The following is a 12,176-nucleotide window of genomic DNA, read 5'->3' on the forward strand; positions in this document are numbered from 1 at the left end:
TCATACAACCCTCGTGATGACATGCCTGTGCATCCTGTGATACCTTGTCATCAGTGACGCGCCCCTGTGGAGAAGTGTGGCTCAATGATTAGAGCGGCAGACCCTGATGCAGAGGTCTATCCCGGGACCAGGGTTCAATTCCCCGCCTCGGCGGGTCTTGGGCTCAAAAAATCCACGGACCTGATAATTCTTGCCTCGGTGCCTATTCCAATCATGGAGTCCCACTCTGCAACTCTGGGCAATAGCTTGCTTAATCTCCACAACGGCCCCCACAATGCTAAGGATGCCTGGCCTCCACCTTGCCCAGGAGTGGACGCCTCACAGGGAAAGCCAGGATGGGTTCCACAGCGGTATTCGTACAAGCGCCTTGAGACCCTTGCGGGTGAGTAGTGCGCTATACAAGTATCAATTTACTACATTTACATTTACCCCTGCAAGCAATGAATGAAGTACTGATGGAAGTGCCAGGCTAGACTTCCTTGAAATGTTTAGATTGGCTAACCAATTACTCATATACCTGCAGTACTCATTTTGATGATACGAACACAAATTCTATCCAGGAAATAGAGATAAAATGGCTAAATCTTCAAGATGAATTTCCAAAACCTTCTTCCATACCTCCCCATTACGGATCATATTTATTCATCTCCATTTCTGCATGAAGAGGTTCCCTTGTGACTAAAATGAAACTCCCTAAGCTGAACTTCACACCGAAGGGGGTTTAAAACACAAGCTTACATTTACCATATAAACCAAATTACATGGGGACCTATTTACAAACTTCATGTTGTAGTACATTTAGTAATACTACAATAGCACTTCTAACATACAACAAAATGATATTCAAATACCTAAGTGTGGACGTCTATACCTCTGCCTCTCTATCATTTCTGTACGAAGACCTCTGCACACAAAAGTATTCATTTAAGCAGTAAATGTAGGAGGGACTCAAGGGAATGGTTGTAAAATGGGGAATATTTCCAACTCCAAATTTAAGGGAGGAGGAGAGGGTTTAGGGAAGGCTAAGGAGGAGTTGAGAGAGGAACATGCACCCACCCGGAAAAGAGTAAGCCCACTGTTATTCAAACACACCATCCTTCTATATTCACTACAGCCAACAAAAAAAAAAAAAACAGTTGTAAATGTACTTCAGCTGAGAGTTGGAATAAGTCCAGCACCACACATGAACAACGGCTAGAGCTACAACACCTTCCCTTACAAAGCAATGAAGGTAAGGATTTAACATAAAACCCCATAGGAACTAATATTAAAATAAATTACATTTCAACTATAAAAGAATATTTATGCATTCTATATCATGTGAAAATTGTCTATAAACAACATTATTATTTAATTTTAAACTATTGTATTAACCCTCTTCAAATTTAAAAAATAATGTAACTTTGATATTTCTTAGACATAATTAAATTACTTTCATTAATTCTATACAACGCATTGAATCATGTTTTAATCATAATGAAAAATATCATTCTTTTACGTTAAGTTAGTTTTTAAAATTTAAATTTAATTTAAATGTATAAATTGCTCTACATATAAAATAAGCATATACATTTAATTAACTTAAACCTTTAACATAAAACATTCAATTTTTTAAAGAATGTATTACACTTTTAAACTTTTCCCTATAGTTTGCCTTAGGGAGATTATTTTGGAGGTTTCTGCCGTGTGTGACAGGAACACTAATTTTCATTTGAACAGCATGATAGCTCTGTGCACAGTTTCCCATAGCGTATCTGCAAAGACCATAGTCTACTTTAGAAGCAGTGTGCACTGAACAACATTGTCTTCCGGTAGCATTTTTGTGTAGCATGTGCCATTTCTCCTTACTGTATACTCTGTAGTGCATGTGCCAACATCTTTCTTTACTACATCAATATGCTCAGTTATGCTGTGAATTTTCACACTGTACTTTGACTCAACTTGTGTTTATGGCTGATATTGCACAGCACAGGATAACTGCATCGCAGGATATACCTAACCGCTCCTTACCTGCTCTGGTCCTCCGGAAGCGGAAATCTAATCTTCCTTGTTGAAGTGAACAAGGGCACATCAAGAGGTTATTGTTCCAAGAAGTGGGAGCTTCCTGTGTGTTGTACCATTCTAGACACTTCAGCCTGTAGTTCACTGATGCTCTATTATTGTCAAGTTTATAAATCCACAGCCCACGTAAATCTGCCAAAGAAGATTTGGTTAAAAAAGGCATCACCTTAAGAAATACTCAAAATGCAAAAACATCTTCACTAAGCTTTCCTCGTGCTCCAGAAGGCTCAATATTTGTATTTACTCAGTCATAAAGATATAATTTACACCACGTGTTTTCTGGAGGAATCTAATAGTGCTTCTTATGAACAGATTTGAATGTGTCATTTTGTATTTTAATTCGTTTGCACTTGCAGTTACCACTTGATTGGAATTAGTGCCAATTTTGGGCACAAACCACAAGTCAACACAGTTTGGTTCAGTTTTAAATAGAGGCTAGTGCTAAAAGTGATGCATGCTCATCCCATTAATTTTCAGGATTAAGTAAACTAGATGAGTCATTTTCTTAATAATTCAGTGCTAAAGAACCTTATGCTGCATTCTGATGTAAAAGAAGTAAAGACACTGCAGTAAAGAAGCTAACACTGCATTTTCGGGGTTATGCAGACTACATGAGTTGTTTCCTTAATGTGAAAAAGTAAATACTGCACTAAAGAACCTTAAGCTGCATTTTCACCTGGAGAACATAAGTTACTTACCTCTACACTGTAGTTCTCCAGTATGAATATCTTTTATAGAGACACATGCTTGAATCTTCCCCGTCGACATGGTGGGAGTCCCACAGTAACAGTAAAATAGCAGTATTAAAGCTTAACAATCAATTGCCATTGAAATTCAATAGCCTTTAGCAATCTATTATCATTGTTTTAAAAAATCCAAACTTTGGCCAATCAGAGCATAGACCATAGAGCCTCTATCCCCTGCAGGGCCACCATACCTCAGATTTTAAGCACAAGCACAATTAGATGAGCAATAGAGGTATGAAGGGTGAACCTGAAAGGGGAGGAGGGTGGGCCACATGTGAATCCATTAAAGATATCAATACTGGAGAACCACAGTGTATAGGTAAGTAACTTGTTTGTTTTAAAGTATTGTATCTTTTATGGATTCACATGCTTGAAATAGAATAGTAAGCAGCAGCAGCAGGTAAGGTGAACCATCCCACCATGCGACCATAAGTAGAAAAAATAAATAATAGTCATAAAGTGCAGGCATTATATACATATAGTCACGTGACCTACGATGGAGGTGGGAAAGGGCAACAAGAGAGGCAACAACCTCATCTTGGTAAGGACCAGACTCTTCAATATATCTTATTTCAACATTTAGGTGAACATGATCTTCACTGAGCGGAATATGAACATTTACAATATTCGTGACCTACCAAATTTGAGATCCAGACATTATTAAATAGTACTGCAAGAGCAGAACACCATCAGGCATGACGGACATTGTGTTGCAGTCTGAAAGGCATTATGGGACATGTAGTTTTGTTCTAAGGTCACGTGACTGAGAATGTATAAACACCTGTGGTTTGTGAATTCGTTAGTCCTATGATTAAGGCACTCATGCCGAAACGTGTCAGGAGTTCACCTAGATGCAGCCTGCAAAATTTAAATAAATGCTTTGTGAAGTCTGGACCTGGGCTGCAGCACCTCTGTTTGCTGTTTTGATTATCGGTCCCCGTTAGCCATGCCCACCCTGCAGGGTTGGGGGCCCCCGACGACGGAGGAATGTGTTGGTGTATATATATATATATATATATATACATATACATGTATAAACATACATATATATATATATATGAGAACAGCTTTCGATCTCCCAACTTCCTTCTGGCAATGAGAGAGATCCGGACTCCAAGAGTAAGTGGCAAACAGGTTTCTATTTTTCAAAATATATCACAACACACCCCTTCAGGTTGAAGAAGTAGAGGCCACGCGAGGATTCCTTGAGGAGACACTTTAATGGATAGCAAGTGTGGCATAATGCATTTCGGCGTACATTCGCCTTCCTCAGATGCCGCTGCTTTCCGGCTCTTGCCTTAACACCGCCTTACAAATGTCCTGCACTCTTCCCATTGGTAGGAGTGCTCACCACCCCTAACAATGTGTCCACCCACTAGATGCAGTATGCTGACACACTACATCTCCCAGAGTTCACCATGACTGGGATAGCGTTACGTGGGGTATTGTTTCAAAATTGTGCCCGTGTCGGTTGGAGCTGTGCAGGGCAAGGCTCGGTGATTGCAGGTCCCAGTGTATGTTCTCCCAGTGTCTCTTTGGGTCCCCACATACGTTCAAGACCCCAGAACAAGAGTCCACCGGGCCGTAGGCTCCAATGGCAGTGAATTTTGCCTCCCGTGCAGTCATGAGCTGCCAATGGCAGCGGCCCTTTGCTTCACTTGCGCTGGATGGTGGTCTGGTGCATTCCCAATTACTTGGACGAAAGTAGTCTGAAGAGCAGGAACCAGTAAAGCACCAGCCAACCTTGCTGAACGGGGCCCCTTTAGCATCTCTGGCTGACGCGCATACATCACAACACAACCCTTCAGGTTGAAGAAGTAGAGGCCACGCGAGGATTCCTTGAGGAGACACTTTAATGGATAGCAAGTGTGGCATAATGCATTTCGGCGTACATTCGCCTTCCTCAGATGCCGCTGCTTTCCGGATCTCGCCTTAACACCGCCTTACAAATGTCCTGCACTCTTCCCATTGGTGCGAGTGCTCACCACCCCTAACCATGTGTCCACCCACTAAATGCAGTATGCTGACAAGCTACATCGCCCAGAGTTCACCATGACTGGAATAGCGTTACGTGGGGTATATACATATAAAATGGAAGGTATTCAAAAGGTTTAAATCACTGATCATAAAGTAATTGTGTAAGAAACAATTGATACTAAGAAGTTCATACCAGATGTCGCAGAGCAGCTTGTTCAACCACTACATCTATCTTCTGCCATGCATCCAGGCAGTAATGCTTTGTGAAGGTATGGACGTTCATCCATGTCGCTGCCCTGCAGATGTCAGGTAAGGACACTCCAGCAAACAGGGCTGAGGAAGCTGCCACCTTGCACGTGGAATGAGCTGTGACCTTGGAAGCTGGAGTCCAGCCCTCTCATGACAGAAGAGTATAGTTGATGATACCCAGTGAGCAATCGATGCCCGTATCGAAGGCTGACCCCTCCTGGCGGTAGAGTAGGTGATGAACAACTGAATAGATTTTCGGAAGACTGAGTCCTTTGCAAGTAGAACTTTAAAAAGCATTTAATGTCCAGTGAATGGAGGGCTCTTTAGGTTGTCGAAGATGGAGCAGGAAAGAAGGTGAGCACAATCACTGATTCATTTAGATGAATCGTGGAAGGTACCATAGGAATGAAAGAAGGATTGGTACGAAGAATTACTCCGTCTTGATTAAAACAATAGGTAAGGCTCTGTTGCAGTAAAGGTCTGGATTTCACTAATGCGTCTAGCCGACGTGATGGCTAACAGCTAACCAACATTCCACAAAAGGTATTTTAAATTGCATTTGTGTATTCATTCAAAGGGAGACCTCATAAGCTGTGACAGGACAAGGTTTAGTTGCCATAGTACTAGAGGAGGTCTTGTCAGTGGGTAGGCCCTAAAGAGACCCTTTATAAACTTCTTCACCACCCTGTTAGACCACAGGGACAAGTGTCCAGAACATCGTCTGTATCTGGATATTGCCACCAAGAGCACCCTGATGGACGTATGTACCAGGCCAGATTAAGCAAGAGACACTAGATAGGGCTAAACATCCTCAGGAGGCGTTGAGAGAGGTTCACAAGAATGCTCGACACATCATGAACAAAATAGTTTCCATTTGGCCGAGCAGCACTTGAGCGTAGAAAGAGCTCAGGCTTTCTGAAATATTGTTTGACATTCTTCAAAAATGGGCAGTGCTCCGAATTCAGTGTGATGAGGAGCCAAGCTGACAAGTGAAGCATTTGAATTTGTGGATGATCCACTTGGCCCTGGTTCATGGAGAGGAGATTCTCCTTTGGCTGGAACGGTATTGGAGAGGACCCTCATAGGTGATAAATCTCTGTGAACCAGTACTGCAGCGCCCAACCAAGTGCAATAAAGATGATGCAGCAGGGCTCCCGTTTGATCTTTTGCAGAATCTTTGGAATGAGAGAAAACAGAGGGAATGCATAAGCAAACGTTCCCTCCCAAGAGTAATGGAAGGCGTTTTCTAGAGATCCTGGCTGAAGAAATCTACTGGCGTAGAACCTGCATTTTGTGTTGAGAGACGTAGAGAACAGATCTAGGGTTGGAAACCCCCAACAGCGAAAAACACTTCGCAACTGATCCTCATTTAGCTCCCACTCGTGACACTTCTTGGTGTCTCTGCTGATGGAGTCGGCCAATTCATTTTGGACTCTTAGTACATGTTGAACTTGTATTGATATCTCTGGGCTATTAGCCTTTCCCAGATCTGCTGAGCCAGTATTGAGAGGGCTAAAACCTGCTTTTAGCTCAGATTTATGTGACACTGCACTTCCTGAGCTGACCATTTTCCGTGAATCTGTAACTCCTGTAGGAGGGCTCCCCACCCGCCCATGGAAGCGTCCAACGTCATTATCAGTTTTGGTTTTGTCGTAAGGAAGGGTAGACCTTGAGAAAGGTTGTCTTTGACTGCCCACCAGGACATCGTTGAAGTCATCTCTTGTGTGATTGAAACAATGACTTCAAATGAGCCCCGAGATTGAGTCCACTGAGCATCGAGTTGCTCCAGGAGAGGTCTCATCCGTAGGCAACAGAGTGGGATCAGCAGGACGACATCATCCCTAGCATTGATGTGTATGTCCTTACTGAAACACATTTTTTTGCGGATAGGGAGTGCACTGTGCTCTGGAGCAATTGCAGGGTCACAGGCAGGTGGTTTAATTTAAAATAAAAAGTTAACTTAGCTTTGCCAGCCTGGTCCTGCGTTGTCTCTGCTCCTCTTCTGCCAGGAACAGGAAGCAGGTGCCTCCCTCCCCTAAGGCAATAACAACGCTGCAATGGCTGCGTTGTGATTGGTCGGGAGGCCAACCAGCCAGGCATCTTTGGGGAGACCATTTTCTCCATGTAGGCTATATGCAGCCTACATGGAGAAAAGGCAGAGTGCACATGACTGGTTTGGTCAGCCCCAGAGGGCCAACCAAACAGTCAGTGCTCTCAGCAGTGGGCAAGCCACTCCTCCCCTGTCCTAGAGGAGCCCCGCCCACCTACCCGCCCCCAACCAAACACTTCTGCTTTCTTGCAGTGCGAGAAGCAGAAACATAAAATGGTAAGTTTCCCATTTTATGTCTCTGCTTCTCGCACTGTGAGAAAGCAGTGGGGCGATGTTCTTCCACCCTAGCGGAAAATGAGCTCCTGCTCTGGAGGCGTAAAATCCTTTCGTTTGTGAGGAATGCTTTTGAAAGTGTGGTTTCCAGAGTTGCTCTTAGGAACACTAGCAACCTTGAAAGAATGAGAGAGGTCTTTTTCCTATTGAGTTTGCGACCTAGGGAGCATAAGAACCAAACACAGGCGTCCCTAGATCTTATGGCGGCTTGGATGGAGCCTTGAACAACCAGTCGTCCAGGTAAGGGAATACCTAGTGACCATATCGCCGTAGATAAGCCGCCACTGGCTCAAAGCACTTGGTGAAGACTTTTGAAGCCAACTTTAACCAGAAGGGCAGCACTTTGAATTGGTAATGGAACCCTGCCATCTCGAACCTGAGAAAACGTCTATGTTTTGGATGTATGAGAATATGGAAATCGAGTCCAGAAGATCAAGGGAGGACATATAATCTCCCGCATCCATGAGAAGAAAAATCTCCTAGAGTGACAACATCCTGAAGGTCCATTATTGCCTCCATTATTCTGTTTTTTTCTTTATTAAAAAGAAATAAGAGTAGAAACCTAGACTGTGCTGACTGCGCAGCAATTCTTCGATTGCCTGCTTGTAGAGGAGCAATCTGATTTCCCTCTTGAGAAATGCCAGATGATGATGAGAAGCTCTTTGTGGAGGAAAGTCTGGAGGCTGTTGAACAAATTCCAGGATGTGACCATGGCAGAATACATCTAACACACATTTGTTGGAAGCTATGAGCTTCCATTGATTGAAGAATTTGGAGCAAGCAGTGCTGAATCGAAGTGGGACTACGGTAGCAAGGGCCTGTGAATCCTCATTGCCTCTCGTTGGCATCATGAACATTTCCTCCCGATGCTAGGCGTCGATGTGCCAGTGTTCTATGATAGGCTGGTGTGGAGGTTTGTCGAAAGGGCTGTGTAGAGTACTACGATCAAATACCCTGCTGGTAACAGAGTTGAAAATGCTGCTGGAGTTGAGGTCCAGAGAGATATGGACCTCAACCTCTTGCCTGAAAAGAAGAAAACTTATATTGCTGCTGAATCGTCAGTGATTTCGTAGTGTCCATGTCTGACTTTATCGACTACAGCATGTCATCTATTTGTTTGCCAAAAAGGAATTCTTTTTCTTTTTTTCCTCATTCTGCCAATTCTCTTGCTAGAAAACCTATCCCGATTGCCAAACCAAGGAGCAGAGCCTTTCCATCCAAGAAAAAGATGCTGTTTCCACTTCCATCCTTCACCAGTGTGCCCATAGCAGAACAAAACCAGGACTGACTGCAAGATCTTTTGGCTTAATCATCGGACCTCCTGGGGCGTTTGCTCCATTCAACCAACAATGTCCAAACTTTCTCCCTGCTTCTAAAATCGCAAGCCATGTCAAACTGACTTGTAGAGATTATATTCTTAACACAGTCAGAAAAGCAAGGAGGACTTTCAGACTGCCAAAGCCTACAAATCTCTCGTCTCGCCAGTAGGATCGCATAAAAAATAAATCTGGAGATAACAGCATTTTTTCATGTTGAATCGTCCTGATAAAGCCCAGACAATACAAGAATTGGGCTTACCTCGACTTGTAGACCAATTACTTCTCCCAAGAACTTACACATCTCAATCCAGCAACAAGTGATCTTTGGGCATGTCATAAACATGTGGATATCATCCGCCGAGGGGTGCATATATCTTGGGCAAGCATACGGGTTTCCAGTAACTCTCGACAACTTGGCTGGAGACCAATAAATCTTGTGTGTGGTAAAAAGATGGTTATGCTTAAGAGAAGCGGGTTTCACAACTGCTCGTAGAATCGTGAAAGAATCCAGCCAAACCTCTTTAGCATTTTCACTCGCTAGGTCTTCAGCCCAAAGCTTTGAGATATCCATGCCCAAGTGGTCATCCGCCTCTACCAAGGCCTGATAACACAAAGACACTTCCTTTTTCAGAGGGCCTGTTCTTATCGCCAACTCAGAACTTCCCAGTTGACCAAAGATGAACCAGATTTAAGATCCCCCCAACAAAATAGGCGTGCAGATTTTATAGGCAGACTAAGCTGGTCTCTGAATCACACAGGGGTTCCCAGAGAATCCCAAATCGGGGCCCAAGAAGAGTAATAGGGAACTTCTAGTTTTTTGGGGAAAAACACTCAAGTTCTTAGGGCCCCCTGAAGAACCTTCAGCCTCACCTTCTTGAAGTACTTCGGGTCCCCATATTTAAAAAGAAAGTGGGAGGAGGAGCCTAGCGCGCAACCAAGATGGCCGCGTAGGCTTGTGGCTCCCGGGGGCCTCCGCAACCTCCCACGTCAATCCTGTCATAATCCTGATTTTTTCGATGGGCTTTTGTTTATGAACTTGCGCTAAGGTGCCACTCATTTTCCAAATCGAAATTGGACTCCGGGAACGTGTTTTTTGGCGATCTGAAGTTTGTGGCCTTCTCCGGCCTTGGTGCCGAACTCGGGTTGGTGAGGTGCCCGGCTGCGAATTGAACAACAGCGGCATGCCAGGCTGGGCCTGCCCCGGACCCCGTGCTTTCCCTTTCGGTTTCGAGTTAAGCTACCGAGACTGATGCGTGGGACATTGGGAGAGCTGCGTGGAGTACGGAGTGCAAGGCCTAGTCCTGAACTGTAAACAGGCCTCTTTCAGTTGGCGGCCCGGATCTCCTGGCCTTCCTCCGGGTGCTGGAGGGTGCTGACCTTGCTGATCGCTGACGATGACGACGAGAGTGGACGGCGACAAACTGAAACCTAAATCTACCCGGAGGGGAGCTTATTCCCAGGCCAACAATATGGACCGCTATGCACAGCCAAAGGGATCCCCTAGTGGATCGCGTAAATCGCCTGAGCCGCCCAAGGAGGCCTCGGGCGCATCATCCGAATTGACCCTGTTGGATGTCATGGGGGCCATTGGGGAGATGAAGGTGACTGTGAACCAGCAATTGGATACTCTGGCTAACAAACTGGACTCGGTGCTGATTGATGTCACCTTGGTCAGAGCGGACCTGTCGAAAACCAATGACCGGGTCGACTCATTGACCCAAGCAGCGTCGAGCCTAACGGTAGATGTGGCCGCCTTGCAGACGACGGTGCGGAGGTTGCAGCTCGCCAGTGACCTGACCGAGCGTCGTCTTGAGGACTCCGAAGGCAGGGCCAGACGGAACAACATCCGCATTATCGGCGTGCCCGAACGGTCGGAGGAGTCTGCTGTGGATCTTTTTGTGGAGGATCTAGTGGTGACTCATCTAGCACCCAAAGGGCTGAGCAAGTTCTTCGCTGTGGAACGGGCCCACAGGATCCCGGGGGGTGCGCCCAAGGTGGGTGCCCCCCCGCGGCCTATCATTGCCCGACTTTTTAATTTTCGGGATAGAGACGCTATCCTGCAGGCGTCGAGGGTGGCTGGGCCATTACGATTTGAGAACTCTAATGTTAGCTTTTACCCAGACTTTACACAAGCGGTTCAAAAGCAACGGATGGGATTCTCGGCCATCAAACGGCGCTTGAGAGACATGGAGTTCAAGTATGCGATGCTGTTCCCGGCTAGGCTGCGGGTCGAGTTGGATGGTCGCTCCCACTTCTTCGACCGGCCGGAGGCGGTGGGAGAGTGGCTGGATGCCCTGCCCAGGAGTCGGGATCGGGAGGGTCGGATGGCGGAGTGCGGAGAGGGTTTGACGGAGTAGGAATGGAACTGTGATCCTGGTGATGGACTGTATTGGTAATGTTTTGCACCTGTGGCTGCACTGGACTCCAGTTTGTAACGATTTGCCCCGTGGTATTTGGAGGTTGCGGGGGGCTTGCTGGGGCCCTTTCCTCCTTCTGGGGTTTTTTCTTGTTCTTTCTTCATATTGGGGCGACAGGCACACTGCATGTTGGGGGGGCTGTTCGGGCTCACGCAGGGGTGCAGGGAGGGGGGAGTTTTGTTGGGGTTGATGGGGGGGGTTGGGGTTTGTTTGTTTGTTTCACAAGGCGGGGTAATATTTTTTTGCTGTGCTATTATGATTGTGCTCCCCGGGAGGGGGATATTTTGTGCTGGGAGGGATGGGGGGTAGGGGACTGAGACTTCTTTCCTGGAATGTGAATGGGCTGGGGGACAGGATAAAGCGGGGGGTAGTCCTGCAGTTCTTGAAACGTATTTCGCCTGACATTGTGTTCTTACAGGAAACGCACCTCATAGGGAACTCTTTTCATGCCATGAACAGACGAGGATATCGCCTCCTGGCCCATTCTGGTTTCACCTCTGGCTCGAGGGGAGTGGGCATCTTAGTCAGGACCTCTCTCCCGCTGGTGGTGGATGAGGTGCTCCACGACGACAGAGGGCGCTACACTGGAGGTGGGAGGGTAGATTGATTTCGCTGGTCGCGGTCTACGTGCCGCCGGGCCTGCAGACGGCCACCTTTGCTGATTTGGGGCGCCTGCTACTTGGGCTTCCGGGGGGGGTTTTGGTCTTGGGGGGGGATTTTAACGCAGTGGTTTCCGGAGTTGAAGATCGACACCCCCCTAGGGACCTCCCTCGGGCCCAGAACTGGCTGGGGGGCTTTCTGGATACCCTGGGACAGATAGACTGCTGGCGGTTGAAACACCCTGGACAGGCGCAATATACCTTCCACTCTGGGGCCCACGGTAGTCTTTCGAGGCTTGACTATATGCTAGTGCCTGCGGCCCAAGCTGGGATGATCGGGGAAGTGCGACACTTGGCACGCGGTATATCTGATCACTCCCCTCTTTTGCTACACCTTGATATCGCCTTGGGGGCGGAGGGGAGGG

The 12,176-nt window shown here is 46.3% G+C and overlaps 1 protein-coding gene across 1 annotated transcript in view; it reads right to left on the reverse strand.

Annotated features, from left to right (window-relative positions):
- Positions 1–12,176, reverse strand: part of LOC146788619 (uncharacterized) — a 1,185,638-nt gene that overhangs the window by 245,301 nt on the left and 928,161 nt on the right. The window contains exon 47 of the mRNA XM_085635786.1: positions 2,011–2,193. Coding sequence (XP_085491912.1) covers positions 2,011–2,193 — 183 coding nt within the window. The remainder of the gene's footprint in view (positions 1–2,010; positions 2,194–12,176) is intronic.

Source organism: Triturus cristatus, chromosome 11 (genome assembly GCF_964204655.1).
Source record: "Triturus cristatus chromosome 11, aTriCri1.1, whole genome shotgun sequence".
Classification (NCBI taxonomy): Eukaryota; Metazoa; Chordata; class Amphibia; order Caudata; family Salamandridae; genus Triturus; species Triturus cristatus.